General features: G+C 58.9%; 1 protein-coding gene across 2 annotated transcripts; it reads right to left on the bottom strand.

Annotated features, from left to right (window-relative positions):
• Positions 1–26: 26 nt before the first annotated feature.
• On the bottom strand, positions 27–27628 carry ACACB (acetyl-CoA carboxylase beta). Of its 2 annotated transcripts, XM_054844597.1 has the most exons (53): positions 27485–27628; positions 26625–27052; positions 22501–22633; positions 21868–22006; positions 21505–21614; positions 21245–21326; positions 20684–20782; positions 20263–20372; positions 19910–20020; positions 19525–19734; positions 19096–19266; positions 18639–18800; positions 18236–18399; positions 17615–17765; positions 17437–17540; positions 16712–16793; positions 16051–16196; positions 15822–15972; positions 15536–15670; positions 14887–15033; positions 14562–14750; positions 14112–14212; positions 13939–14027; positions 13733–13857; positions 13206–13319; positions 13009–13122; positions 12542–12631; positions 12317–12435; positions 11924–12061; positions 11357–11456; positions 11154–11261; positions 10905–10961; positions 10454–10495; positions 10161–10376; positions 9917–10072; positions 9111–9314; positions 8431–8586; positions 7923–8045; positions 7433–7702; positions 6999–7096; positions 6710–6830; positions 6409–6519; positions 5750–5893; positions 5546–5666; positions 5285–5381; positions 5016–5112; positions 4636–4771; positions 4143–4320; positions 3562–3674; positions 2768–2922; positions 2344–2514; positions 1528–1664; positions 27–1398 (listed from the first exon to the last, which is right to left on the bottom strand). In XM_054844597.1, the coding sequence occupies exons 2-53, from the start codon at positions 26987–26989 to the stop codon at positions 1272–1274; spliced, it is 7089 nt and encodes a 2362-aa protein (XP_054700572.1). In that variant the 5' UTR covers positions 26990–27052; positions 27485–27628; the 3' UTR covers positions 27–1271. The 2 variants fall into 2 exon arrangements, 1 of the variants encoding a protein (XP_054700572.1); XR_008579550.1 differs by lacking the exons at positions 27–1398; positions 1528–1664; positions 2344–2514; ... (6 more) ...; positions 5546–5666; positions 5750–5893 and having other exon boundaries at positions 7009–7096.
• Positions 27629–27893: the final 265 nt, after the last annotated feature.

Here is a 27893-nt window from a genome sequence, read left to right as displayed (position 1 = left end):
GACAAAAGAAACAGAGCTCAGGAAAATTCCTTGAGAGCTGTGCTCACTTTATTGGCAGTGGTTTGGCTCCTGTACGGTGAGCATCAGCACCCCCTTCCCCAACATCTTTCAAACCAGCAAGTGTCTCCCAAGGCCTTTTCCACCCCCACCCCAGGACTGAGCTCCCCACAGACCCTGGTGGGACCCCCCAGCCCAGGAGGGGTCCAACGCCTCCACACCACAGCAATCCCCTCGCTGCACTTGAACCTTCCATCACCATCATGCCTCCCCCTTTGTGAGCCAAAGCTGAACCTGTGCTGGTGACACGACAGAGGCACTGGAAAGCACATATTCCAATTTTCCCCCCATGAACCGAGCTGATTAAAGGCCACCCGAGAAGCGAGGTACAAGTCCGAGCAGACAGAGAGCTCACCCTGGCTCCTGTGCTTCAGCAAAGAGACCAAGTCACTGGGGCAGGAGCACCCGCAGCCGAGTCCTCCTTCCCCTCTGCCCTCCACAGGAGCTGCAGGCTGAAAACACCCGAAGGAGCTGTGGCAGGAGCCAGAAAGGACAGGAGAGGGGCGAGAGGAACAGTCGGGTCAGGCCAACGCTGGTGGATCTGTTGATGTTCCCGCTGCAGCAGCTCCCAGCATGGCTCGCTGATGTCTTTTCTGGGCCATCAGCTACTGATCACTCCCCAACAAGAGGAAGGATGAGACAAATTGCTCCTCACAGTTCCTGAGTTTATTATAATAAAACATCAGTTTGAGACTGCTTCTTAAGCAGGGTTTATGTTTCCTTGCGCCGGTGCCTGGTCAGCCTCAACATGGCCATTGGGAGAGCTCCTCCTTCGTCCTGCTCCCTGTGGTGCCTGGGCCAGTCGGTTTGTACTTCCAGCTCCGTCCAGTCTCATGAGACATGTCTGACACTGGTGCTTGTTCTAAAGACTAAGGCCAGGGCTTGCAACTAAAACACAATAAAAGATTTTAGATTCTTTTTAAAACCAACTTCTGCACCAGGTCCAGACTTGGCTTGGGCCAAGCTTATCTTCTGCCAAGTTGCCCCTCTGATGAACACCCCCAGCGCCAGAGGGAACTTTGCATGGATGGAGAGACCATCTTCATGGCTTAAAATACAAACACTGGCATCCTTTAGTTAGGCACACGAGTAAGAGTCCCAGGCTTCAGATCGAGGGCTGACGAACTGGGTGGGGAGGTGAGGTCTGGCCTCTGAGCAGCAGCGTGTCCCGGTGCCCCTCCTGCCCTGCGGCAATTGCCCTGCACGCCACCGGCTCAGGATGGGCTGTCATTATCCACCGTTGACAGGAGATGGGCGACCTGGGCCTTCTGTGCACGAGTGATGTGCTGAGCCATCTGGATGATGCAGTCCACGGCCACCTCAGGGTTGGCTTGGACCAAGCTGCAAGGCAGATGGGAGAGGGCAGCTGCCTCAGGGGCTGAAGCAGGAACCGCCTCATCTCCACCAGCCGCTGTCCCCAACCCAGGGGACAGCATTGCTCTTCGCATCCCAGCTCCTGCAGCCACTCACCTCCGGATGTGCTTGAGCATGTAGTCCCGCTTCAAGTACTTGATGTTCTCCCGGATGGCCGACTGGGTGCTGTCATCCTCTTGCATGTGCTTCTCCAGCCACTCCACCACCACCTGGTTGTTGTCCCAGAGGTAGCCCTGGGGAGAGCAGCACTGAGGGCAGGGGGTCCTGCTGCCTGCGCAGCCTGAGCCCCCCCTTTCTGCTGCATCCTTGGGCTTTTTTCCTCCCGTGACACAACCAGGCAATGGGATTTTTCTTCTCAGTCCTGCACATGTGTCGCAGCATGGCATGCCCCTCCACTCCTGTGCAACAGCCACTGGGGAAAAGGTTCAGTCTGGAAATCAAAACTGGGGAAAGCTTTGTGGAGTGTTTAAAATGCAAAAAGTTAAGGTAAAATATGTTTCCTTTGCACGTCCTCACTTTCCAGCTCAGCAAGCACAGGACTGACATGGCGATGTGTGTGTCATGGCACTTGCACTTGAGAGCAGCTCAGATGCAAAGACCCCGAAACTCTCTTCTGCCCTGGGAAGCCCTATCTGGTGGTAGAAACTGAGGAGGCCCGTGTTTATTTGGGGGCCACCTTGCTACCACTGAGCACCAGCATCCAATTGAGGTCACTCACGTTGAAGAGACAGCCCCAGGCTCAGGGCTGCTCGGCTGCCCACCCTGGCACAGGCTGCAGAACGGTAATTCCCATTGCGTGTTTACTCCCTCAGGGAGGCACCAACAAAACGGACAAGCAGCAGGAGAGCAAGGTGACAGCCTCTGGGACCCCCCGGCCACAGGGATGCCTCGGCAAGCCGGGGCTGGGGGTACCTTGGCAGCTCCTTCCGTCTCCATGAACCAGCGCCGCAGCATGGACTGGATGTGGATGTGGCTTAGCTCACTGTTCGCCTTCAGGACCTCCACCTTCACCACCTCCTCCAGCAGCAGCCGTCGCAGCCGCCAGTAGAGGAAGGAGCGGGCATTCTTCCACTCCAGGATGTCCTGCAGAAATGGGGGAGAGCCCGGGTTCATCTCTGCAGAAAAAGAGGAGCTGATGTGCAGCAACTGTTCGCTCACAGCTCGCGCCAGTGGGTTTGAAGGCAGCTCCGGGGGCTGGAGCAGAGAGCAGCACCGGGGCAGGAACAGCACCCTGAGCTGCAGCCCGGACCCCCGGGAGGGGACTTTGCCTCCCGCCTTCATGCTGCCCCTGCAGAACTCCCTGCACCAACCCCTTCCCACCGGTGCCCTGGCTCACCGTGATGACGCCTTTCTCCTGCATGCGGCCCGGGGTGTCGTGCAGGTCAGCGAAGTGCACGGCCACCTGGTAGTACATGGGCAGGAGCAGCTCCTCCCGGGCCTTGAGCTGCTTCTCCAGCTCCTTGCGCTGCGCCTCAGCGAGCTCGGGGGTCCCTGCGGGACACACAGTGCTGAGCAGCCCACCCACCACCCCTGCGACGGTGTCCACCGGCCACCGCGGAGTCTGGGCTCCTACATCAGCCACCCCTGCCAGGAAACGGGGTGCCCAGCATCATGTCCCTTTGCTTTGGGACATTTACAGCAGAGCCCAGCCACGAAGGGGCTGCACCATGTTCAGTGGCTGCCACAAGAGAGGCGGGAAGTGGCATTTACAAGGACTTTGTGGGACTGTGCTTTAGCAGGGTGGAGGGGCATGGGGGCAAGGACCTCCCAACGCAGCCCCACCATCTGCTGCAGCAGGAGACGATCACAGGGCGAAAGGAGACCCATGCATTAAAGGCAGTCTCTGTGCAGCTCTGTAAAGACTATGTGACATCTCATTAGGCACTGATTCAGCATCACCACGGTCATTCTTCATCTCAAAGCATGGGAGAAAAGTCCAGGAACATTTACAGAGCCCCCAGGAGATACAGGTGTTTTGGAGTACCACCACATCCCCTTAGCAAAAAAGCCATAAAGAATTTTCACAGAGGAATACAAAAGGATTTCCTGATGGTTGCCACCGTGGTGTTTGAGCCTCATGTTTTAACTCACCGCTACTAATGCCCACAAGCCGAAATGCCTTTCGCTTACCCAGCTGCTCTACAAGCTTGGCATAGACTGTATCGATCCTTCTCATGGTCTTCACCAAATCTTTCTTTCTGAACTTGATCTCCACTGTTCCTCCAGGCTCCAAAATGCCTCCCCTGAAAGGAAAGTTTGGTAAAGCAGGGACTGGTCTGCAGAGGAGAATAAATCCTGGGACAAGCGGTCCAGGCAACTCTCTCTTCTAAGAATTAGGGAGAGAGAAAACCTAAAAGGCTTTTGTTTCCAGCCTGGGATTCTTGTCTATCCTCCCACTCCTTACAGTTTGCTCCAATGTGCATTAATTCAGATTAGAGAAAGGGCCTCCTGAGCCCCAGAACCATGTTTTACTCACCCACAGCCTTTGCTGGATGCAGGAGGATATCCCCAAGGAGATACCTGCCATGCTGCTCTGTAAGAGCCCTGGAACCTTTAGCTGATGGCTTTGATTAATTCAAGGGTAAAAGATACACATCTCAAGTGACCGGAGGTCTCTGCCAGCGGGACTATGACTCTGCAGACCCCATGCACTGGCTCTCTTTTCTCTGCACATGGACTGCGGAGGATGCACGTGTATTTTGGATGCTGACCTGCTCTCCTTGTCCGCATAGAGCTCCACGTACAGGGGGTTGATGGTGGAGTCGATGACCACCCAGGAACCTCCCCGCAGCTCCGCATGTGGTGGGATGTAGACCAGTACAGGCTGCTTAAAATCCCGGAGGCTATCAACGATGAAGGCACCGAACTTCAGCATTTGGTCGTACATGTCTGCAAGCCAAAGCGACTCAGTGTCTGGGCGTCCTGACTGCTGTGGGCCAGGCTATCGCCCCTTGCCTCCTCCTGGCTGCCCACAGCCACCTTCTCCATCGGAGAGACCAAACAAGCACCCCAAAACCAGCCCAGCAGGAAGCCACCAGCCCTGGGACCTGGGTCCTGGCGATGCCCCATCACCTCCCCAGCCCAACCCCACGTCTTGGAGTGGTGCAGGCAGGACCCTGGTAACCTGGGTCATGCCAGGACCTGGAGGCTGGCAGGAGTGCCGGCGGCACGGCACGGGGATCTGGGCGCCCCAAATGCGGGTACCTTTCATGCCACTGGAGAAGCCTCGCCAGTTGGCAAAGATCATCAGCGGGAGATGCTCCCGGTTGAAGTCCCGAATAGCCTGGGCTGTTTTAAAAGCAGAATCTGGAAACCAGACCTGCCCAGCCTGCTGGATTATCTGCAAAAGACGGCAAGCAGCAGTGCTGAGACCGATGTCAGTGCTTCCTGGCGCACCGTGCTGGCAGGTTGGTGGCACACGGCGTGCAAAAGCTGGAGGAAAACAAACTGACCAAGCACCCTTGATTTCACCAGGCTTTAAGGAAAATGAAGAATGCCAAAGGACTACGCTAAGCTTTTTCCCTGCTGCCCCCTCCAGCCTCCCCCCGGCTGCCGCTCAGCCGCACTAAGCAATCCCCACACACCTTCGCCTCCGAGTCTGGGTTGGCAGGGTCCGCAGGTATCGTCACCTCCACGGTGCGGGTCTCAACAGCGATGACACCCACCGGGAGACCTCCCAGCCTGCAGTGAGGCAGGGTGGCCTCAGCAGAGGCCAGTTCCCCTCCACGCTGCACCCCAGCCCCACCAGAGAGGTTTCCCCCATCCCCATCCCCAAAGCAGTGCCTTGACTGTGCACGCAGCCTCCCAGCATCACTCTCTGCCCCGGGGTTCCATCCCCTGCTCCCGGCACTACCTTGCTCTGCCAACCACAACTGTCTGAGCCCATGGCCTCATGATCTCCAGGAAGCTGCCCTGGTCAAAGAAGCCACTCTGCCAGGTCCCCTTGAGAGCTGCAGAGCAGAGGAAAAAGCAGAGCAGCGCAACGGTGAGCACTGAAGGGCTCCCTGTGCACCAACCCACAGCACAAAGTACCTTCTGCACCAGAATGGGGGTTTGCAGCCACAAGACACATTTGGGAGCATTGCTGCAGAGGTCTCAGGCTACCCTCACTTACTTGGATGGGGTCTCCCTGCCAGCATCCACCTGGGGTCGTAGGGGACTTTGGAAGGGACAAAATCGATTTCTCTTTCGATGGGGTCACTTATGGCAATAACGGGCACCGGGCTCCGGTTATCCTGCAGAGGGGAGCCCCGAAGGGCAGGTCACCAGCCAGATGTGGGGCGACACCCCACCCCACCGTCCTGTAGCACCCTCCTACCTTGGGTATGTACGAGAGCCACTGCAGGATGGTGTAGACCCCCTCAAAGTCATCCGGGACAGTGACATGGGAAACGCCGTTATTGTGCATGATCTGCACGCCTCCCAGCTGGTTATTGGATGTGTAAACTTCACGTCCCAACACCTGGCCAGAGTTATTAACAGAAACACAGATCAGTCTCTGCTAACATAGGAGCTCCTCCTCCTTGCTCTGTTTGGTAAGCCAGACCTCTGCACAGGCACATTCTCTCTGGTTTGAGGCTGAATTTCCACCTCTGCCTACCAGGCTGATGTTAAAGCAAAGGGACCCTGCTTTAGACAAGTGCATTGGTTTAGCTAAGCAGGTTTCAAATCAGCTCAAACCAGTGTGATTCTGCCCAGACATGGGTCCTTCCCCTGGGACTGGAGCCGAACAGACCCTGCAGCAGCTCTGCCATCCGGCCCTGCCCCTAACTGGCCCCTAAAGCAATACCAAAGAGCTGCAGAGTGGCATTTTATCAATTCTCAGAGAGACAAGCCCAGTAGCAGTTCCCCTGCGTCTCCTCCCCTGAGGTGACACACAGGGAACTGCCACCTCTTCCCACGGGACAGGGAAGGAGCCGATGCATGTAGTGGCGTGAGGGACAGTGCCGGGGAGGACACATGGCTGGAGCACGGTACCTTATTGAGAGCCGTGACGCCGGTGAGGATGATGTGGGAGTTCTCCACCTGGATGACACGCTGGCCCAGCCTCACCAGGTAGGCACCGATCCCGATGGCACGACAAGTGACCTGGGCACACACACAAGGACGCGTGGGGTTACTGGGGAGAAAGGGCTGCAGCAGAGTCCGCGAGCACCAGGAGAATAATGTTCCCTGGCTCTGCAGGAGTTACACCTTGGAGTTACTCCCCCCAGGGTGACCTTGAAAGCAAGTAGGAGAGAGGGGAGGAGAGGAGCAGGGTCGGAGCCCACGGCTGTACCATGCTGATGGTCACTATTTCGTCGTAAGCGCGAGAGGACTCCCCGGCGATGGTACCGGCGGCTCTCAGGTTTTCTACCCCAAATCCGTTGTCCTTCCCGATGATGTCCAGGAGGACATATCTGCGGGGAAAGCAGAGCCACGGTGGTGTAGGCAGGACAGAGGCAAGTATTCACTTGCATGATGCGTCTGGCAGGATGCTGAGCCAGGACATGGGAGCTGCATTCTGGCGGGGATGTAGGGCAGGGCTTGGGGTGGCTCTGTGCACCCCATGGGATAGTGGGGCTCACCTGGACTCACCCCCTTCCTCCACATGCTCACAGTGCACCGAGTTCATGGCGCTGATCCTCGTGTAGTCCTGAGGAGTCAGGTACAGGTACTTGAACCCCTAAAAATAAAGAGGAGGAGGAGGAGTTATGAAGCCACCCATGCACACACACATGGGGCATGGCCCCTCTCCAAACCCAACCCAAACCCGCCCTGTGCATCAACAGCAGCTCAGGGACCAGGGCTGGACAGAGCAGCCGTGCCAGCACAGGCACCATTATCTCCACCCCGCTGGGGAAAGCGGAGGGAACCGTCCCTGTGGTGCTAGGTGCAGGTGTGGGCTCACCCCCCGGCATTGATTTCACAGATTTATCTCCCAGTTTAGCTCTGGTCCTTCCTTCCCCAAATAAGTCCTCTGTTGTTTTAGGTGATGGTAGGAGAGGAGGTGCTCACACACCTTGTAGGGGTCCGCAGGGTCCACCCAGGCCACCTGGAACATGTGCTTTATCTCGTCAGCAAAGCCGATGCGGGCACCGCTGTTGGCGGCGATGTAGATGCGGGGGATGCCTTCGGCCCGTGCCAGCTCCGATGCCCGCAGGAAGACCAGGTCCTCCTCCGGCCCGAAGGAACCGATCTTGTGTGTGATGTCATTGCAGATGAGCACAATGTCCCGTCCTTTCGGATACTCGGGGGTCTTCAGCTTCATTTTGAAAGCAACCATCCCCACCTGCCCCAAAACAGAGCAAGGTCACAGGACAGGCTCCTCCAGAGCAATGGAGTCTGAGCTGCAGACTGCATTAACCAACAGACAAAACGCTTGCTTGAGAAGCATCTCCCAGGCTTTAAACACAGCTGGACCAGGGAAGCCACCAGCCATTCCCACCTGGCACAGCACAGCTTCCCCCCACCCCGCTCTCTTGCCCGGTTCCCAAATCATCCCCCGCTACCTCATTCCCTCCAGGGACCCTGTTCATCTGCACGAGGTGCCCCTGTGAGTCCAGCACCAGCTCGGTGTACGTCAGGACATCCTTGGGGTACAGGTCCGAGGAGCCCCACAGCTTGAAGAGAGCCTGCAGAGACACCGCGCACAGGACGAGCTGAAAGCACAGGGCTGCGGCAGCTCCGGGGTCATCACCGAGCACAGGCACACACTCCTGCAGCAAGGAGTTGGAGTGAACAAAACTTTGTGTTAGAGTCTGCACCCTGCTGCAGACCTTGCATGGGGCTTTCTGGTTCACATCCTCCATGAGTGTGACTATGGCAATTTGCAAGAGCTAGGAATCAGTTTAGAAATGCTTTGTGTAACCAAAAATGTTGGAGCTTGGGCTCTTTTCTTTTTCTCATTTGCCAGCTCAGGGGAGAGGAGTCTTTTCCCCAGATGGGAATATCTGGGGAGGGTGGGGAAGAAAAGCAAATGCAATAATTTGGAGCTTCTTTCTGTTCATCTGGACTCACCTGCCTGATCATCTCAGGGAAATCATACACGTAGGTGGTGCCCAAGGACTGCGCCTGGAACCGCTTAGCCTGAAGCAGGTCCTTGGTGACGTAGGGGGTGTTGATGAGCATCCCGTGCTGTGGCCCTTGCTTGTCCCCATACGACTGAAACATGATCTGGAGAGAAGGACAGAGCATTGGCTGCCTTTTCTCGGCTGCAGGCCAGTCCTCTCTGCAACGTTAAGGTGCAAGAGCCCTGCAGGGCTGGAGCGCTGCTGAGCTTTGCCTGGCCAAGATGCTCTACTCAACCAAACCCCATGATTTTCCACCCCATTCTTTGCTATTGAGGGGACAGAGTGCACAACTGCTGTGCTGCAAGTACCAGCAACACGCTAACGCTGACCTTCACCTCCAAGACCAAACATTGCCTGACTATGCACCAGCAACACCCCTGGGGCTCAGCATGAAAGTGGAGCAAAGCATCACCCCGAGGTGCCCAACTGGATGCAGCAACAGAGGGGAGTGAAACTGGGACAGCCCTGGGAACGCTGCTGCACAGTCCTGGGGGCTCTGGGACAGACCAGCATTGCAGGCGCACGAGGATTTTTGCAGAAGGCACCCCAAAGCTTCGCCGTGGCCGATAGCTGCTCGAGCAGTCGTGGTTGGGTTCCTGCTTGCAGCCGCTGCCCGCGGTTACTCACACTGCCGGTGCTGGGGTCCCTCACTTCCTTGTAGAGGCTGATGTCCAGGTAGTAGCCGGACTCAGTGATCAGGAAGAGGCGGATGGGGATGGCAGTGGCAGTGGGCGTCAGGCGGATGTTGATCTTCACCTCGGCCTGCAGGACCCGCAGCTTCCAGAGGCGGCTGCCGTAGCGCATCACCATGGACCGCACCGACTCCTCGATCTGGGCATGGGACAGCACACGGATGGGTCCATGGCTCTGGAGATGTCACTGTCCCCGATGCCAAGGCTGGAGCAGCCCCGTTGCATCTCCACCCCAAGCAGCCAAGCAAGCTTGGGCAAGCCCCTTTCCCTCTCTCTGTGCCTCCATCCCTGGGGACTGGCACTGCCATCCAGCCTCTCCACTGGGCAGAGAGAAAGACGGTGCCCCACACCCTCCTGAACGGACACAGCCCCACTCCTTCAGACTGCATACTGCCCAGGGGAAGAGCCTGCCACCCACCCTCATGCCCTCCAGTGAAGTGCCTGTTTGTCCAAGTCTGTACCAAAAGCCCTGATCATTGCAAAGTGTGCAATCTCAGCATCTCCCCAGCAAACAGCCTACAGTGAAGGTCTGACACAGAAATTAAACTGTAGGAGTCTCTGGAGCTGCCAAATCCATCCCCCATCCAGGGTGGGCTGGTCACTGGACAGGACTGGGTCTGACAGCTGGCGTGGGGGTGCCAGCCCGTCTGCACGGCAGTACCAAGCACGGGGGACAACGCAGCCTCCACCCCCAGATCAGCACCGAACTGACAGCAGGAAGCAGGACACTGAGAAGCACACCTTGGACGGGTCCATCACGACCGTCGGGACAAAGTTGAGGAAGATGTGGTTGCAGTCGGTTCGGACGGTGGTGTTGTTGAAGGCCACCTCCAGCTCATCCATGGCCTCCAGGAGCAGCCGTTCGCCCTCGTTCTGCAGGTACTCGAAGGAAGCCTCCTGCAGTGCACCGGGTGGCTCAGGGGCGGCCAGAGCAACCCCGGCACCTGAAATGCCCACGCACCCGGGGGCCCTGGCGCCGCCTTGCCTTGGTGATGAGGTCCGAGTGGCGCACAATGGCGCGGATGAAGAACCGGTAGTCGGTGGCCTCGGCGCCTGCCTGCACTTTGGCAGCCCCCAGGTAGAGGTGCATCTTGTGGTTGGCGCAGGGGATGGCCGTCAGGTCGAAGTTGCGCATGCGGCTCAGCTCCAGTTGGAAGGCCAGCGCCGGCTCCAGGTGCCGGTAGATGCGGTCCTCTGCAAACTGGTGCCGTGCAGAGGGGTGAGCGAGCGGCCGGCCAGCCGGCATCAGCCAGGTTGTGCTTTTACTGCAGCTCTTACCTCATCCCTCGCTCTGAACGTGAAAAACTTTGGGAATTCTCTCTAGAGCAAAGGGGAGAGAGCTCAGTGTGAATTATCCTGGCATGCAGAGGATTCTTCTGCTTTTCAGTGAATTCATTAAAAAGAAAGAACCTTGCAGGCTTCCTCCTCCCCCGAAAGGAAAAGAGCTGGGAGTAATGAATGCCTTCGAAAGGCAACTTAAAGCTATGGAGTGGCCGTGCAGGAACCACACGTTACTGGAGACATTAGCAGCATAAAGGATAATACAGGAGATAAATCACTCATTGAATCTCTCACTAATTAATTCCCAGCTCCTGATGTGCAGTAGGTACATCCATCACACAATGCTATGTCTATAAGGTACTTATAGATATTTCAAGGGGGTTTAGGGCAGCGGAAGCACGATGTGTCTAAAGCCACTCTGCCTGTCAGCAGCTCAGTCTGCACTCACCTGCTGGGCAATGAGAAACGTGATTCTTCGGAGACCACAGTCCACGAGGATGTTTCTCTACATGGAAAGAGAAGACTCCACCAGTAATGAGAGCCTGAACATCTCCACCGAGGGAGCAAACAAAACCCAAGTGGCTGCCACGGGGTGCAGCGTTTTGGGGAGCACTGCATGGGGATGAGTCAGTGCCTTGGGATATGGTGGCCTGGCTCGTGGGGTCTGCAAAAAGGGGGTTCAGCCCCAGAAACAGACCTTGGACTGGGCAAAGGTTCTGAAGATGGGCACCAGCTTCTCATCCTCCGCATGCTCGGCCCAGCGGAGTGCAATGTTGAGGATGTGGATCGGCTCTTCACGGACATTCTGGCAAAAAAACCCAAACCAGTCAAACCGGACCAGCAGCACCACTGCCATCCCAGCACCACCCTGGGGGGGGACAGCAAAAGCATTGTGCCCACCTTGGCGTCCTCCTCCTCGTAGATGGTGGCTCGTGCCTCGCTGAAGAGCGCACTCTCTGAAGGCGGGTCAGTGAAGCACGAGATCACTTCATCAAAGTTCCTGCCCAAACAGCGGGGATGGGGTGACAAGTCAGCACGTCGTGCCCGCCCCCTGCCCAAGAGGATGGTGCCAGGGACCCGCTGCGGCAGGGATGCGGGTACCAGCGCAGCAGCCCGGGGGCACGCATCGGCTCAGCCGGGCTCCACCAGCCCACAGCAAAGCCACAGTTCATGAAATGCAGCTCTGAGCGCTGCTGTGTTAAAGTACAGAGATGTTTAACCCATGCCAGACAAGCTCCCCCCAGGGTCCACAGGTCCCCAAATGACACGTCCTGCCCCACCAGGTGACTGTTGTGCTGAAAATATCACTCAGCCCTGACGTCTGGCGGCAGGAGGAACAGGAGCTGCCCCGAGCACTGCCCAGCCACCACCAGCTTTGGCTCTTCCACCCGCTTTTGCTCTCTAATGACTGCAGCAGCACCCAAAAGGCATGTGCATGACCAGCCAGGCACACCCCTGCACCCCCACCTCGTGAAATCCTCAAATCTGTTGAAGGCCACCATAGCTCCCATCCGCTGGCTCAGGGGAGAAAAGCCACTGTCCATGAAGAGCTCGGTGCTGTGCCGGGCCAGGTCAGGGTTGGAGATGCTGATGGGGACAGACATCCTGCATGGGGGAGCAAGACAGCCGTCAGCTGTGGGTGGAGGCACCACTCCTGGGTCCAAAAGGGACCACGCAGGTCCCGCATGGGACCCTGACCCGGAGAGGGCTCATCCTGCTCCACTGGCAAGGGCAGAACGTGGCAGGCAGCTCCCTCCGAGGGTCCCCGTGCTTTGCAGGGAGGAGACAATACAAACCCAACAGCTTTGCAGAAAGGACTGTGTCCAGGGGAGCAGGACAGGCGTGCGGGGACCCCCATACCTGTTTGGGTGGGAGAAGGGCAGCATGAACTGGAACTCCACCAGGCAGGTGCCATCCGAGAGCTGCCGGTGCTGCAGGCTGTTCAGCTCGTAGGCGATGTACCCGCGCCGCACGTACACCTGGGAGAGGGGTGGCAGGAGGTAACACCGTGCCCCTGCTCCCACCACACGCATCCATGCCACCCCCCAGGGCTCACGTGCCTCCCGCGGCCCCCCCAGCCCTCACCTCCAGCGCCGCCATGCGCACCACCTGGTTGGTGTGGTAGAAGAAGATGGGAAGCACGTCGAAGATGGTGGTTTCTGAGAGGATCAGTTTCTGGGGGGAGAAAGCAAAATTTAGGGCAGGGATGACGTGGGACCCCCTTGCCCCATCGCAGGATGGGGGAGGCATGTTCCAGAGGGATCCCTCAACGTGGGGCTGTGCAGGACTGGCCACAGGGGTGCCACGGGACACCCAGCCCACCACGGGGACACCGCCAGACCCAGATGTGGATCCACACGTCAGTCCCAGCAGCAGTGGATGGGGACTGGCAGCAATGGGGTGCACCCCCTCCCCTGCTCCACGCAGGCGCTGACACTGCAGCAAGGCTTTGATTGCTTTTCTGACTATTTTTAAGACTAAGCCACTTGCAGCCAGACCTCCTCACCAAAGCCACCCAAATCCCCTTGGAGGAAAAACGTGCAATTCCCAACCTTCAGGTTTTCAGGGCAGTACTCGTGTCCGTACATGTCGATAGCGGACAGGAAGATGGACTCCACCTGGTTGTGCCGCAGCTCGTAGGAGGGCAGGTGAGAGGCGATGAGCACCTGCAAGGGGAGAGGTGGCTGGGAGCGCGGGGGACGGGGACAGGGACGGAGGCAGGGTTCGGGACGGCGTGGCGGTCGCTGACCTGCCGGGCTCTCAGCGCCACTTTAGAGTGCTCGGTCTTGCTGAGCTGCGTCAGCTCGTGGAGGATGGCTGTCAGCTCATCCGTCAGCGTGGGGTCACGGCCGCACAACTGGTCCTGCAACACACACACCCCACCATGGCTCGGGCCCCCTCGCTGCAGGACGACTTTGCCCCGTGCCCCTGGCCCTGTATGGGCAATAGGGATGAGACCCGGGATGCTAAAATGGGAAAAATGCTACTCTCTGAACCAAGAGCAGCAATGCAACGCTGCAGAGGGGAGATAAAGCCCCCTAACGAGGTAGGAACAGAGGCTTGAATGCAAAACCCAGATTCTGGGGATGTGTTAAACAGAGGAGCAGAAAAGTGGTTTCTGAGGTGCCTGCCCACTTCCAAGGGGAAAGCGCAGGGCAGTGACAGCCACGTGCAGCCACATCCTGTCCCACAGCGACGCAGAGCTTGCCTCGGCTTACGGGCTTTTCCCTGCCACAGCCTTTACTGCTGGTGTCTCGGGGCGCGGACTGTACTCACGATTAACATGGTCACCAGCAGGTTCTTCTTCGCCACCTGGGCGTGGGAGAAGATGCTCTCCAGCACGGGGGTCATGTCGGGTTTGCACTGCTCCCGCAGGCTGATGACGCACTTGTCATAGTGAGCTGCGGGGCAGAGCGCGGTGAGCCCCGCAGACCCCCCCGAGAGCCCCGCAGACCCCCCCTGGAGAGCCCCCAAGCCCTCACCATGCTGGAACTGCGTCTCCACTTGCAGGTAGCGTCGCAGCAGGTCCAGCACCACCACTTTCATGTAGCCCCGGATGCCGCTGCGGTACCTGGGGAGCAGAGAGCCCAGCGTGCTGCGAGGCGGCAGCAGTGGGGAGGGGACCAGGGAGCACCCTGGGGTGCACAGGGCTCACCTCTGCACCAGCTGCACCACGCTCTGTGTGTTCATGAAGAAGACCTCCCGCTCGGCCTTCCTCTGCAGCGTGGCCGCGTGGGTGTCCAGCACGTTGGCGATCTGCAGGGAGAGGGCACAGGGTTCAGCACAGCTCGGGGCTGGCGTGGCCGCAGGGCTGCCAGCTGCCTGCCAAACCCGCGGGCAGCAGAGACTTTCGTTTGGTTCTTTTCATCAAGTGAAAAATACAAAGTGACAAAGAAATATAGAAACACAAGCATAAAAACACAAATATAAACCCACGAATATAAAAACACAAATATAAAAACACAAGCATAAATCCACCAAGGTTTCCCGCACAGTTCTTTATATTATCTCTTGGCAGGATGAATTCAGGCAGAAACTCTTAAGTAGCTCTGGCTGAAAAGGAAGCGGAGGCTGAGCTGAGGAGCGCAGCCCCGGCCCCACTCACCTGCTGGCTGGGGAAGCGGCAGAGCACGGAGGTGATGTTGCTGGCGTACTGCGCCATCACCTTCCGGATCGACTTCTCCACGGACAGGGGGATTCTTCCCGAAATGCTCGTCATGATCTCCTGCAGCTCCAGGAGGGGCAGGGAGGGGTCCCGCAGGGTCTTCATCAGCTGTGCCACCCACTCCTTCACCTGCGGGGAGCAGAAGCCGGTGCTGCCTGCACCCACCGGTGCTGCCCGCACCCTCCGGCGCTGCCTGCCTTGCCATCATGGCAAACATGAGGCAACAGGGCAGGACCCCTGGCCCACCTTTGCCCCCAGCACCCACCTTGGTGCTAAAGTAGGGCTCAGGCAGGCAGTACCCATTCATGACGTTGGTGAGATTGTCCAGCACGTTGCGGAGAACCTGGTGCTGCTTCTCGCCGGTGATGGGAAGGGTCTGCTGTGCTGGGAGCCCCCCCGTGAACGGCTGCGCCTGGAGGGAGCGGAGAGAGGTGGGCTGGCGCGGGTCCTCACTGACATGGGACGTGGTTCCCCGAGAGCCGGGGCTTGTCCCGACAGCCCCGGAGAAACCAGCACAACCCCTCCAGCATCTGCTTTGGGTTACATACAGAGGAAGCACCTAACATTCAGCTTCATGTCTCTGCCAGTGCCCCATCACGAAAACAATGCAGAAAAACTGGAGATGTAGACAGAGTGCTACAGATACGCTAAAAATTTGCACGTGAGCTTCTGCACACTGAGCAAGCGCGCATGGGATGCTGACCCAGAGTGACACCGCAGCACGCAGAGCAGCTGCCTGAGCCCCAGTGCAGCTGGCTGGGGGACGTGGCACGGCCACGCGAGTGCCACCCCGTGCCAGCACGGGGACACGTTGCCTGCCGATGCCCTGGCCTCCTCCATTTTATCCCCCAGTGAGTGTCCCCAGTGCCCTGTGGGGAGGGGACAGCAGCATGGCCGGCTCCCAGCAGACTCACGGGCTTCAGCTTGGTGGGATCATCCAGCTCGAGCCGGGCTATGACGCAGCCCGCCTCCAGCAGCGCTCCCGGTCGCTTGACATAGTGTACCCGCCCAGCCTCCTCCACCACCAGCGTCATGATGATCTTCATCACCTGGGCGAGGATGGGTGAAACAGTCACCGAACGGGCAGTGCCCGCGTGCTGCAGGGTGCCTCGGGCACCACGCAGCATTGGCAGGTTTGGTCCTAGCCACGTGCCCGCGCCATGGGAGCGGGGCTCCTCCAGGCTCTCCAGCAAAACTCACCTCAATCTCTGCAAAAACGTCCCCCTCGGCTACATGGCCACCATCGTCCACCGTGTACTGCAGCAGCTTCCCTGCAGAGGGTGAGCGCAGTACCGTCGGGTCCTTCTCCTTCTCAAAATCGCACGTTTTGTTGCCGATGGTGATCCGGTATCTTAAAGAGAGGGAAAGGTCTCACCGACTGGCCACTGGCCAACAAGGGAGGGCTAGCGGGTGCCCAGCAAGAAGGTACCTGTCGATCTCCTCCTTCATGTAAGTGGTATAGCTGTTGCCATTGTAGGAGAGCAGCAGCCCGCCATCGTTCAGGCGGTGCACGTCTATCTCTATGTGAGTGTGGTTCATGATGATGACGTACGTTGTCAGGGACTGGCGGGCAACCTGCGGGCAGCGGCCGGGCAGAACCCTCAGTGCAACCCCCTGCAACTCAGGCAACGGCCTTTCTGGGGGCTGGTGGGAACGGCGGGCGGTGAGGAGCATCTCCCCACGCTCGGTGCAGGGGCCGGTGCAGGAGCAGCGTGCTGCCACAGGATGGGGCCGTGCTGGGGAGGGCAGGAGGGAGCAACCTCAGGCCGCACCAAAGAGCTGGTTCAGCTCACAGCCCGGAGCTGGTTTAACTCACGGCTCACCTGCTGCTTTCATTGTGAGCAGGGAGTTTGTGCATCAAGTTCAACTAATCGGGTTTAAAAGCAAGAAAAGGAGGTCCTGTATTAAACTCAGGGCAACAGGATGTATGAAAGTGTCTGTCTAGTTAAAATGAGGTTATTTTTATGTTGCAAATTTTAAAGGACATCCTCATATTTATTGCACCTTTCTCCTTCAGGAGAGGAGCACACGTCCCTGTCCCCATGAGAAATGCTGTGGCCGGTTCGGGAGGATCATGGCCCAGCCCTCACCTGGAGAATGTACTTCACGCCCTCGTAGATGAGCTCCACGTCGACAATGTTCAGCAAGGAGGCTGCTGGCAGCACCTGCCCCCTGAAACACAACGGCCGGGTCAGGCACCACAAGTATTGCTTGCCTTGCACGCTGGCGGGGAGCCAAGTGTGCGAGATGTCAGCGGTGCTGCTGGCGTCGGGCCACGGGGGCTCCGAGCTGACTGCGGGAGGGCGCAAAGGTGACCAGAGGGGACAAGCGTCTGCTTTAAATGACCCACGTGAGTGCCCTGTAAAAATGCATCCGGAGGCAGGCCAGACACTGGCAAAACACACTCAGATAAGGGTGTGGGGGAGAGCCCCGGGTGTCCTCCAAGGCCAGAGGAATAACCTTGACATTCAAGTGCAAAAACAAAAGCAAGCTGCACTCAGCTGAGCCACTTTCCCTTGAAAGCTGTTTTCCCAACCATGTGAAACTTTTTCCCCTCTCCAGATAAAGCGATAGCTGAGAAGCCAGAGCTGTGAGTCACAGCAGATACCCATTTCCCAGCTGTTGCGGTGCTACTGCCTCCAGATTTGCAAAGCTTTTGCAGCAAAAGCGGGAAGGAAGACGGCCCAGGGAGAGCACCACTCAGGTCCCCATGCCTGCAGGAGACACGCAGGCTGCTGGGAGCCGCCGTTCAGGACATGCGCTCCCTGTGCCCACCGCACGGCCAAGCCCCCGTCGGGCAGCCCCCGCTCCGCACCTCTCCAGCGAGTGCAGGAAGTCGGTCATGCAGGTCCTGAAGGCAGCATCCGCGACGTTCAGGGCACCGCAGACAACACCCAGCATCGTGTCTGGCTTCTCTGCCTGTGGGGGGCAAAAATGTTTGGGTCTTACACCAGAAGGGGAGCAGAGAGCCCGGGGTGGCCGATCTCCCCCACCTGCACTTTCTCGGCAATCAGATGGTCCAGCCAGCCGGTGTCTATCTCGTTGTTTTGGAAGCTCTCTGTCTCCAGCAGCTTTATCAGATACTCCACTGTGGTCCGGAAATCCCCGCGGATGGACAGCTCTTTCAGAGCGACCACCATGTTCCTTTTAGGGAGCAAAACTCGCCGTTAATGACCGATAAGGTGGCACTTGGTTTTCAGCAGAGGCAATCGGGGAACCACAGGGACTGGGGTGCTGAGCTCCCGAGCCCCGGGTGCCCTCCTGCCTGGATGAAACAGCCCCACAGTCAGCATTGACTTAGTAAAACACTGAAATACCCAAGACAGACTCGTTACATGTTTCTCAGTTACTGAATGAACATTGCTGCTCACTGGCACTAAGCACGAGCTTAGCGGATCACTACAACGTGTCTTTAAGGATCACAGCGATGAACTGGGGCCGTAGCACCACCACAGTCTGAAAACTTTGGCTTTGGCCAGACAGTCCCTGCAGCACAAACAAGCCGCTCAGCACAGCAGCACCACTCTGGTCCTCTCAGATAAAAAGCACTTTTCCCAGCTCATTGCGAGTCTTCTCAAGGACATCCACTCTCCACCCCGTCCCGCCACACTCACGAGATGGCCTCCTCCCGGTTCTCTCCCCACGAGAAGCAGTGCCCGAACTGGGAATCGGCAAATTCGTGCAGCCCCCCAGCCGCTGCCACGCTGAAGTACCCCCAGACGTTCTTGCTGCTGCGGAAGTTCAGCTCCTGCACCGTCCCTGAGCTGGGCTTGAAACCCTGAGTGAAGACAGAGCAGAAGACATGGAGAAACCAGGTGTGAGACTCATGCGGTGTAACCAGGGAAGGGGAACCCCCACGCCATTTATTCACCTGCACCATCACCGATCCCATGGGTTCAACACCCATGAACACCGTCCAGCTGGGGAGGACAGTGCCCAGTTCAACCCCACCAGCACCAGGGTCCCCCCGTTCCCCCATGTGGGGCCGGTGCATGAGAGCCCATCCCCACGGCTCACCTCCTCGGGGTTCTCGCTGGTGATCCGTGCCGCGATGACGTGGCCCCTGGGCACGGGGGTGTTGGTGGGGCTGTGGAAGCAGATGGGCGTATCGCCCCAGGGGCTCTCCCCGTACAGCACCCGGATGTCTTTTATCCTGTGCAAGGGGATGCCCATTGCAATCTGCATGAGAAGCAAGGAGGACTTAGTTGCCAGAACAAGACTTTAGCATCAAAATTACAACCGGGAGACATCGATAGATGGTCTGCATGAAGAGTGAGGGAAAGAGGCACCACACTGCAGACAGCTGCTCCCAGCGGGGAGCCAGAGGTGAGGGAAGGATGCTACACTGCTTCCGCCTGCACCCTACCTGCTGGCATATAGGACAGCTTCCCTCTGCCAGGCTCCAGCTCAGCACTTCTCCCTAAATTACAAAATCTAACACACCTTGCAAAGCCACCCATGTGCGCTCAGGTACCTGCAGCTGGGCAGCGGGGAGGTTCACATCTGCAATCATCTCTGTGCAAGGATGCTCCACCTGCAGCCGTGGGTTCAGCTCGAGGAAGTGGAAGCTCCCATCCTCGCTGTAGAGGTACTCGACGGTGCCGGTGCTCACGTAACCCACCATCTGGGCCAGGCGGACCGCGCACTGCAGGAGAGGGTGAAACCGCCGCGGGGAGTAATGACCCTCCATTCACCGCAGTAGAGTCAGGATCGTCCCAAGCAAAACAGCAGCAGTGTCCTTGCACGGATCCAAGGAGACAAGCAGGGCTGGGGCTCCCCGCTTGGCTCGGGGGTCCCTCCCTTCCTTAGGAGCCTCAGGTGCCAAAACCCACAATAAACCCAGCAAGGATCAGACCAGTTTCTCACTAAAACCTTGTGCTGCCTTAAGACCAGGGCCACCCACCTGCTCCATCACCTCGATGACGGAGGGTGCCGCGATGGTGATGGGTGCCTCCTCGATGATCTTCTGGTGCCGGCGCTGGATGGAGCAGTCACGGCCAAAGAGGGAGATGGCGTTGCCGTACTCATCGGCCAGCACCTGCACCTCCAGGTGCCGCGCGTGCTGCGCCAGCTTCATCAGGAAGATGGGGGACCCAGGCGCCTCTGCCTGGACCTGCAGCGTAGGGGAGAGTCGTGCTCTGGCATCGCCCCCCAGAATTCATCCCAGGACAGAGACAGGTCCTGCGGCGAGCCCAGGCAGGAAGCGGGAGATGCCCAGGATGAGCAGGACCTGCTGCGTGTCCCAGGACGGGATGGGGACAGGGATGGGGGCTTTGGGCACCTCTCACCTGACGGAAGCAGGCACCAAATTCCTCCACTGCCTCCACTTTTCGGATGCCTTTTCCCCCACCGCCTTCTGCTGCCTTGATCATCAGCGGGTAGCCTATCATCTTGGCCACCTGAGGGGGGACAAGGGGTTACCGAAGTGCTTTGGACCCCAACCCATCACCCCGACAGTCCACCCTGCCCCAGCCCCACACATCCCCCAAGTCGCATCCATGCAGAGGGACAAACTGCTGCTCAAACAGCCTTGCCATCACTGTCACGTGTGCTGGGAGGCCGAAAGGGCCAGGGCATGCAGGCTCCAAGGAGAAATAATGGTGGACAAGAGAGAACCACCTGCCCGCGGGCTCAGTTTTACCTCCAGGCCTTCCTCCACATCCTTCACGCAGCCCTGTGCGTACGTCTCGAGGGGGATACTGATCATCTGCTGATGCTTCTGGTCCTCCTCAGACCGCTGCGCCACCAGACCTGCGGGCACAACCAGGGCTATGGTACGGGTGGCATGGCTGGGGGGGGCATGCTGGCTGTGCCCAGGGACCTGGAGACCCCATGTTGGCACATGCCGTTTCCCCTGTTTCCATGCACTCCATCTCCAAAAACCCCTCTGCCCAAACCAGCAGCTGTGGGGTCCCCAATGGTCCCCGATATCTGCAGTCACTCTGCAGCCAGCCATCCTGGGGACCCCAACGCCGGTGCTTGCTTTGGGGGAGAAGGAGAGGCAGAGAGGAGAGAAATGGGGGAACAGGGAGGGTGTGCGTGGCTGGGGAGGAGGCACTTACTGCTCCCACTCCACGGCAGCGTGGGGATCTGGACCGTCTGAGCCACGATGGTGGAGGCGACTTTGTCCCCCAGCGCCCACATGGCATCGCTGGGGGGACCTTCAAACAGACAGGGAAGGGGTGAGCTGGGCCAGCCAGCCTGGCCCCCTCACACGGATGTTGCAGAAAGCTGCTCCCCACTGAGCCGACACCTTCTGCAAAGACTGGGGCCATGGGAAGCCCCCCCAAACCCACTGCCTGGTTCAGGATGGAGCTTGACCCTTCTCCAAGGGAAGCCCAGGCTGTCCCCTAGGTGGGCAGCCCACGAGGTCCGCTCCCACCCAGTGTTCCTCCATGAATGCTGCATCATCATGAGCATCACAGGGAAAACCCAGAAAACAGCAGGATTCCTGAGACAGCTCCAGGAAACCAGCCTGGGGACCGCCACGCCACAGGGTGGACATGCCAGATACACGAAACGGGCGTTGCCCAGCGCGGTGTCCCTGGGAAACGAGCCTGCACGCACACACTAGCCCGATGCCCACTGCTCCCTCCAGCGCTGGGAAGGCAGCAAGACCTTACCTAGGAAAGCTATCCCATTTTTCTGCAGCAGTTCTGGCAGCTTGGGGTTTTCCGAGGCATGTCCCCAGCCAGCCCACACCGCCTGGCACAAGAGAAGGAGCAGCGCGAGCTGTTACCTCCCTGCGCTGCTGTTCTCCCATCGCCCGCAGCATCGTGGCCAGCTCCTCCGCACGGAGGGATGTCACCCTGTTTCTGAGTGACCCTTCTTCCCCATCCGCTTCCCTCGGCAAAGAGGTGGGAAGCCTGTGAGCAGCTGCTACCTGGACTGGGATCCGTTTGGAAATGTCCACGATCAGCTCCACATTGGCGTAGTTGTTGTTATTGGCCCCCCCGGGGACGGGCACGTAGTGATCTGCCATTTTGATGTACTCTGAAAGACGGCACGTGGCAGTGGTGGGAGCCAGTCCCCTGAGCCGCACCCCACTCGCATGCTGCCCCTTGCACCCCCTCCCCAAATCCTCCATCTCGGGGAGGCTGGAGGGGGGGTGGAAATTATTTGCTCCTGGATCTAGCTGCACGGGGGGAAGTGTGTGACCCCAGGCTGTGCAGAGCCCCCCCACGTCCCAAAGGCTGCCCCGGCTCAGCCCCAGAACTTCCCTCGCTGGGATGCTTTTAGGAATTACCCGCATTAGCCTTGAGGTCTTCAGGGGTGACCATGACCACGAACCGAATGGCACGCTCATTTCGGAACATCTCGTAGGCCCACCGGCGGATGGAGCGCATGCACTTCACGGCGGCGATGCCGTTGTTGGCGATGAGGACCTGGGGGAACGGGGACGTGGGGCTTCAGGCTGAAACCTCTCCTTGCTGCCGGGGCACGGGGTCGGGCGTGCAGCCCCGAGGGACGGCAGTGCGGAGGTGAGGGCTGGGCACAGGCGGTGAGCAAAGCAGGGCAGCCGTGCCAACATGGGCGCTTGGCTACAGCCGGTTGTACGTGCCGGCGGAGCAGGGGGCTCCTTAACAGCAGCCTGGATGCCTGGCACTGAGGCTAGCGAAGGATGGGACTTTGGCCTTCGTTAGTGCCTGCTGTGCAAAGCTGCTGCAAGCAGCCGCCCTGCAAGGGCAGCGCTGGGAGAGTTTCCCTCTCCCAGCCTGCAAGGGTGGGTGAAGCCGGGGAACGATCGGCGCTGGGCTGCCCCGGGCTGCCATCGGTCCGAGCCTGGTGGGCACGGGAGACTTCAGCAACACTCGAGGCTGCTGCCATGACAAGCAATGACCCACCACCCAGGCAAAGGCAGGGGTGTGCAGGTAAAGACCTTCTCGATGACACGGTTGCCCCCGAAGCGGGTGACGAACTCTGCTGGCGAGGCGACGGTGAAGTCCCGTTGCAGATCCATCTTCCTGTGCTCACGGCCCCTCTTCGCCAGGTGCAGCCCGGACATGCTAGGCCTGCGGCGGGACGCGACGGCAGTCAGTAAGCTTGCAGGAAGGCGAGCAAACCCTCGCCTGACGTGCTGCCGCTGGCTGAGGTTTCCCGGGGGGGTCGGATCTGCCAGCAGCAGCGGGCGGCAGAGACCAGACTTTGCCCCCTCCGCAGTTTCTTCCAAGGAAAGCAATAAAACCCTTCACCCTGCTGACGCACAGGGAACATCAGGATCCACTTTCCTTGCTACCAGCCCCCTGTTGTACACCAGGATTTCTCCAGGGACATTTAACAACCACTGCAACACCGCAGAGGAAAACTGTTCTTGGCCGAGTTATATGGGAGAAGCAATTTGGGGTGAACAGAGCATGTTCTGCAATTAACCCTGCCCAGCAGCTGTGGGTCCATATTGATTCAAACACCACGACAAGCAGATTTGCAGCCACAGGGGCTGGACTGAGACCCCGCTGTGCTGGACAAAAGTCCCGGGGTTTCCATTTCAGGGAGCAGAGAGCTGCTCAGGGTTTTTGGAAGCATGCTTGCGTCCAGAACACTGCTACCACTGCAGCACGGCCGTGCCCGCTTCTGCACCGCTAACAGCTCCCAGCGCGGCTGCAGCTGGAAACATGCCACAACTCTGCTCCCAGGGATGAGAAACAGGGAGACTCCCAGGGGGCCAAAACACAGCCCCGAGTGCAGACCCTCCCTCCCGCTGCCAGGGACGTTACGTGCACAAATGCCCCTTTGCAGCGGCCAAGGTGTGCTGCAAAGCCCCCACAGCTCCCGGTTCACACCAAAGCCCCTTGCAGAGCTGTATCTATCCCCCACGTCCCCGGGGGACACCCGGAGCAGCCCAGCTGGGTGGCAGGACAAACAACGGGTACACGGGCTGACGCAGAGCATCCTTTCCCCGGTGTCCACGTGAGGCGAGTGGGATTGCTGCCTCCAAACCCCACGGCACGAGCACCAGGTCCCTAAGGGGTGCAGCCAGAGGTGCCCCTACAATACCACCCCAAGGGTCACCGAAGGGGGGGCAAAGAGCAGGCAGTGCTCTGCGAGCAACCTTGCAAAGAGCGTGATGCACTGCTCCCAGCAGCTGCCTTGGGAATTTGCTCTCGCACAGCCTGCAATGACAGCAGCCACAGCTCCTTGCCAGATCAGACCCCATCCTGCCCGTGCTGCCTGCTCCACCACCGCAGAACACCTTCCCAGGCACACCGTGCTGCCGGCCAGACTCACCCCTACCATGGTTTTCTGCTGAAGGCATTTCCATGCCCTCCGGAGCCTATTCCTGGTTTCACAGCCCATCGCACAATCCCCGAAGCGGGCAGGTCGGAGTGGGCTGCTCTGGTGGCCGGACAGCCGGACCAGCCCCTCGGCACGGCTCCGGCCCCCGCGCTATAAGACAGCCCTCGCGCCTCCCACCTCCTGGCACAGCAGCAGCCGGCACAGGAGGGTCTGGCAGCGCCCGCAGCCCATCACGGGCAGGCAGGGCCCTCCCCGGCAGCCAGGAACGTGCCTTCCCACGGCTCAGCCCAGAGTTTTAAGCAACTTTATATTTTAATTACCAGGTTCGCATTCTGCCCTCGTAACTCGGCCAGATTTTGAACCGTTGATTGTTATTCCATGGATGAGCTATAAATAAGCAAAGGAAGAAGGACCAGCCCCCCCCCAGAATGAGCTGATTTCACGGAAGTAGCGCTTGGCACATTTATTTTAAGGGGAAATGTGTCGAAATCCCTGGGAGGTTGGGAAACGTCCTGATCTCTCCATGCACTCAGGAGAGTGCATGCACTATTTCCCAAGCAGCTGGAGCGCTGCATCAAGCGGTGCTGGGTTTATCGCACTCCAGCGCATCCCCTGCACCGCTCGGCTGCTCCGCCAGGGCCAGCCATGCTGCCCGCTTCCCTCTCACAGCCCAAATCCCACCGCAAAGCCTGTGCCAGCACACCCGTCCCATCCTGCAAACTGCACCAACCGCATCGACAGCATGACTCGGGCAGCGACATAAGGAAATTCCCCCCGTGTTAAAGCGCAGACGAGCAGCAGCGATACCCCACCAGCAGCACAGTGCACAAAACCGCCCAAAACCCCAGCTAGGCAAGAAGACACCGTTGGGCTGTCAAGTTTCATAACACATCCCTGCAGCCAAAGGTCTTTTATTTTTAACCGGGAGCGGAGGAGCCGGGAGGAGCTGGGCAGCAGCACTTTGTTTTCAGTTATTTATGACGGCCGTCAGCTGGGCTCGCACGGGAAGCCGCCCAGCAGAAGCCAGCAGGCAGCAGCGAGCTGCCCCGCGGCCCTGCCAATGCTGGGCAAAAGTCACTGCAAAGCTCCCCATGGAGCAAAGCTCATCCACTTTTCATTGACTCATGGCAAAACCAGCAAAGAGCTACTTTTCTTCCTTAAATAATTGATCTGCAATAGCTGCAAGAGCAGAGGAAGGGTGGGAGCAGCACAGGAACACCCCACGTACCCCCATCCTCTTGGGACGCTGTGTTTCCCCCCCGTGCAATCCCGGGAGCGTGTTAGCATCCCCCCCATAGCAGAAGCAAAGTGAACCTGGCAGCGGGAGTGGGTCCCTGTGGCATCCAGCCCTGAGGGCAGAGGGCAACATTTGCACGCGCAAGCGCACGTGTACCTGCCCTGTCAAAAGGCTCAGCTCAGCTTGCAGGTTTACACACCCCGGGACATGCCCCCAGCAGTGCTCATGCACAACACGTGCGCCCCGAAGGACAGCGAGCACAGGACAAACGCCAGAAGAACCCGCTGCTGCCCGTCCGCACCCTCACCACCGCGACCAACCAAACCTCATCTTGCCCCGCAAGAAAATCCCCGCTCCCCGGTGCGCCCCCGTCCCGTGCCAACCAGAGCTGCGGCCGGTGCATCAGCACAGCCTTTTCCAGCACCGGGAGATGGCGCGGGTGTAGCCAAAAAGAAAGGCCTGTAACGAAGGCCTGCTTATATTATACATAATAAGAAAATGTAGCCAAGAAGAAAGGCCTGTAATGAAGGCCTACTTGTATTATATGTGATAAGAAACTCTTCATTATTACTTTAGGTAGAAGGCTAACGATTCTTAGACTGAGCACCTGCTACACATCATGAGAAAAAGGAGGAGCTACAAGACACTTCAAGGTCCTTATGTACATACTTGCAGAAAGGGAGGACATGAATTGCCTCCAGCAACATCCTTATCTTGGTGAGGCATATAGCAAACAATTACCAACACCGAAATATTGAGAAACTAGGGGAAAGGCAATTTGGGCCAGGGTCCCCACGACCACCGACTCATAAGCCCCCTACCCAAATTATCCCACCTACTCAAAAGAGAGAGGCAGAGAAAGGAACCGAGCGTGCGTTCTAGTTTGCATATTAGGTGAAGAAATATGAACCAATTATTGTAACGGGGAGCGTACCACTTTGTAATCTTTGTAACATTTGTGTATAAATATGACAAGAGAACCAGCATTAGGGGTGCCTGATTAGAGGAACTATCCTCCTGACACCCAGCGCTGCAATAAAGTGGTGTTAAGGAGTTTTCTTTCATTCCTGAATTTCGGTGACACGGGGACAGAGAGATGCAGCAAAACGAGAGGTGAAGCTGTGAGAGAACAGGAGCAATTGGGCAACTCGGCTGCAGCGCTGGGGACTGCGTTTGAGGAACGCCATGCACACCGAAAGCACTTTCCACCCCGTTCTTTGACATCTAAAACCATGGTAGCAGAGCAACCCCTGCCCCAGTCCTTGCTGCGCTGGGCACGTGATGCTGCTGTCACACCAAGCGCTCGGGCACGTCTGCTCTTCCCGGGGCGCTGCTGTTAACCTTATCCTCACGGTTTTTCGTGCAGCACCAAGTCAAAGGAAGCAGGGTGGGGACATCGATTTGGGGCTCCAAGAAGCACCTGCATCCCAATTTTAACAATGGGGTCCCCAAGAAATGCACCCACAAAAAGCATCTGCCTGCTCCAAACGGGGCACCTGCACCACCGCCACCCCCGACCCCACGCGTCGTACCTCATGCCAGCGGCCGGCTCCAGCGGGGCAGTCACGGCGGGGGGCTCGGTGCCGGTGCCCCCCGCCCCGGCCAGGCTGCTGCGCCGGCTGCCCACCCTGAATGCCGTGGCCACCAGCTCATCGTCAGAGGAGGTGTCGTCGAAGGAGCCCAGCACAAATTTGGCCAGGGCCGGTTGGCGGAGAGCGGCGGGGTTGTACACCGCAATCTGCTCCTGCTCCCCCGCCGCAGCCTTGCCGGCCCGCGGTGGTGGGTTGTGGTCCGGGGGGCTCGGCTGTGCCGGGGGCTCGGCTACGGTGGGAGCCGCCGGCTGCTCTGCTGGGGTCTGCTCCAGCTTCTCCTCCTGCCCTGGCTGAGGGTTGGACATTTTGGCCCAGACGAGCAGCACCAGTACCAGCAGGAGCAGGGCAGCCGGCAGCGTTCACCCGCCCTGGGGAGAGGCATGGAGACGCTTCGTCAGGGAGGACCCGGGGCCCCCCCATCGGCCGGGGACATGGGGACAGCCCCTCAAAACACCAAGGCCCCTTCCCCGTTGCACCCCACACCGCAGCCCCCCCACTACCCAGCCAGACCCCCCCAGCTCGGCCCAGCTGCCTGCAGGCTCCGCCAGAGCTCTTTTTACCCCCAAAACAGGAGCGGTGCTGGCAGGGGCCACAGCAGGGCCCCTAAGGGGGCTGAAACGGGCCCCCCACCTCCCCAGCTGCCTGTAGCACCGAAGGGTGACAGGGAGACCGTCCCACCACCCCTTCACCAAACCCCCAAATCTGTACAGGCAGTAAGCACTGGGGATGGTTGTGGGGGGGAACAGCCACAGCCCCGCCACGCTCCCCTCAGCCCCAGCCCCTTCCTGGGGGTCACTCACCATCAGCGCTGAGCCCTGCCGGTCCCCCCCTTCCAACGCTGCCGGGACAAACGCTGGCTGTGCCTGCCCACACCGCAGCTCCCCGTCACGCTTATCGCCGCCGGTCACTCCCGGGCCTGAAGCCGGCACAGTGCCAGGCCCCAGGGCGAGGGCCGTGGCATGGGGGGGAGCGTGTGTCCCGCTCCCCCCTCCCCAGCGTCACCCGGCTCTCAGGGTCACGTTCTCGCACGTGACGGTAACGTCAAGCAGAAATATTTCCCCGCTAACGCGCCTGGAAAACTTCTGCTGGAGGGGAGGGTGGAAAGTGGGGCGGGGGGGGAGCTTGGCATGGCCGGGGACACCCGAGCCTTGGGGGACAAAGGTGCCCCGGCCCTGCGCCCGGTCACGGGGAGAAGGAAGGAAGGAGCTC

Source organism: Grus americana, chromosome 16, assembly GCF_028858705.1.
Source record: "Grus americana isolate bGruAme1 chromosome 16, bGruAme1.mat, whole genome shotgun sequence".
NCBI lineage: Eukaryota > Metazoa > Chordata > Aves > Gruiformes > Gruidae > Grus > Grus americana.
This window is presented reverse-complemented; position numbering and strand designations above follow the sequence as displayed.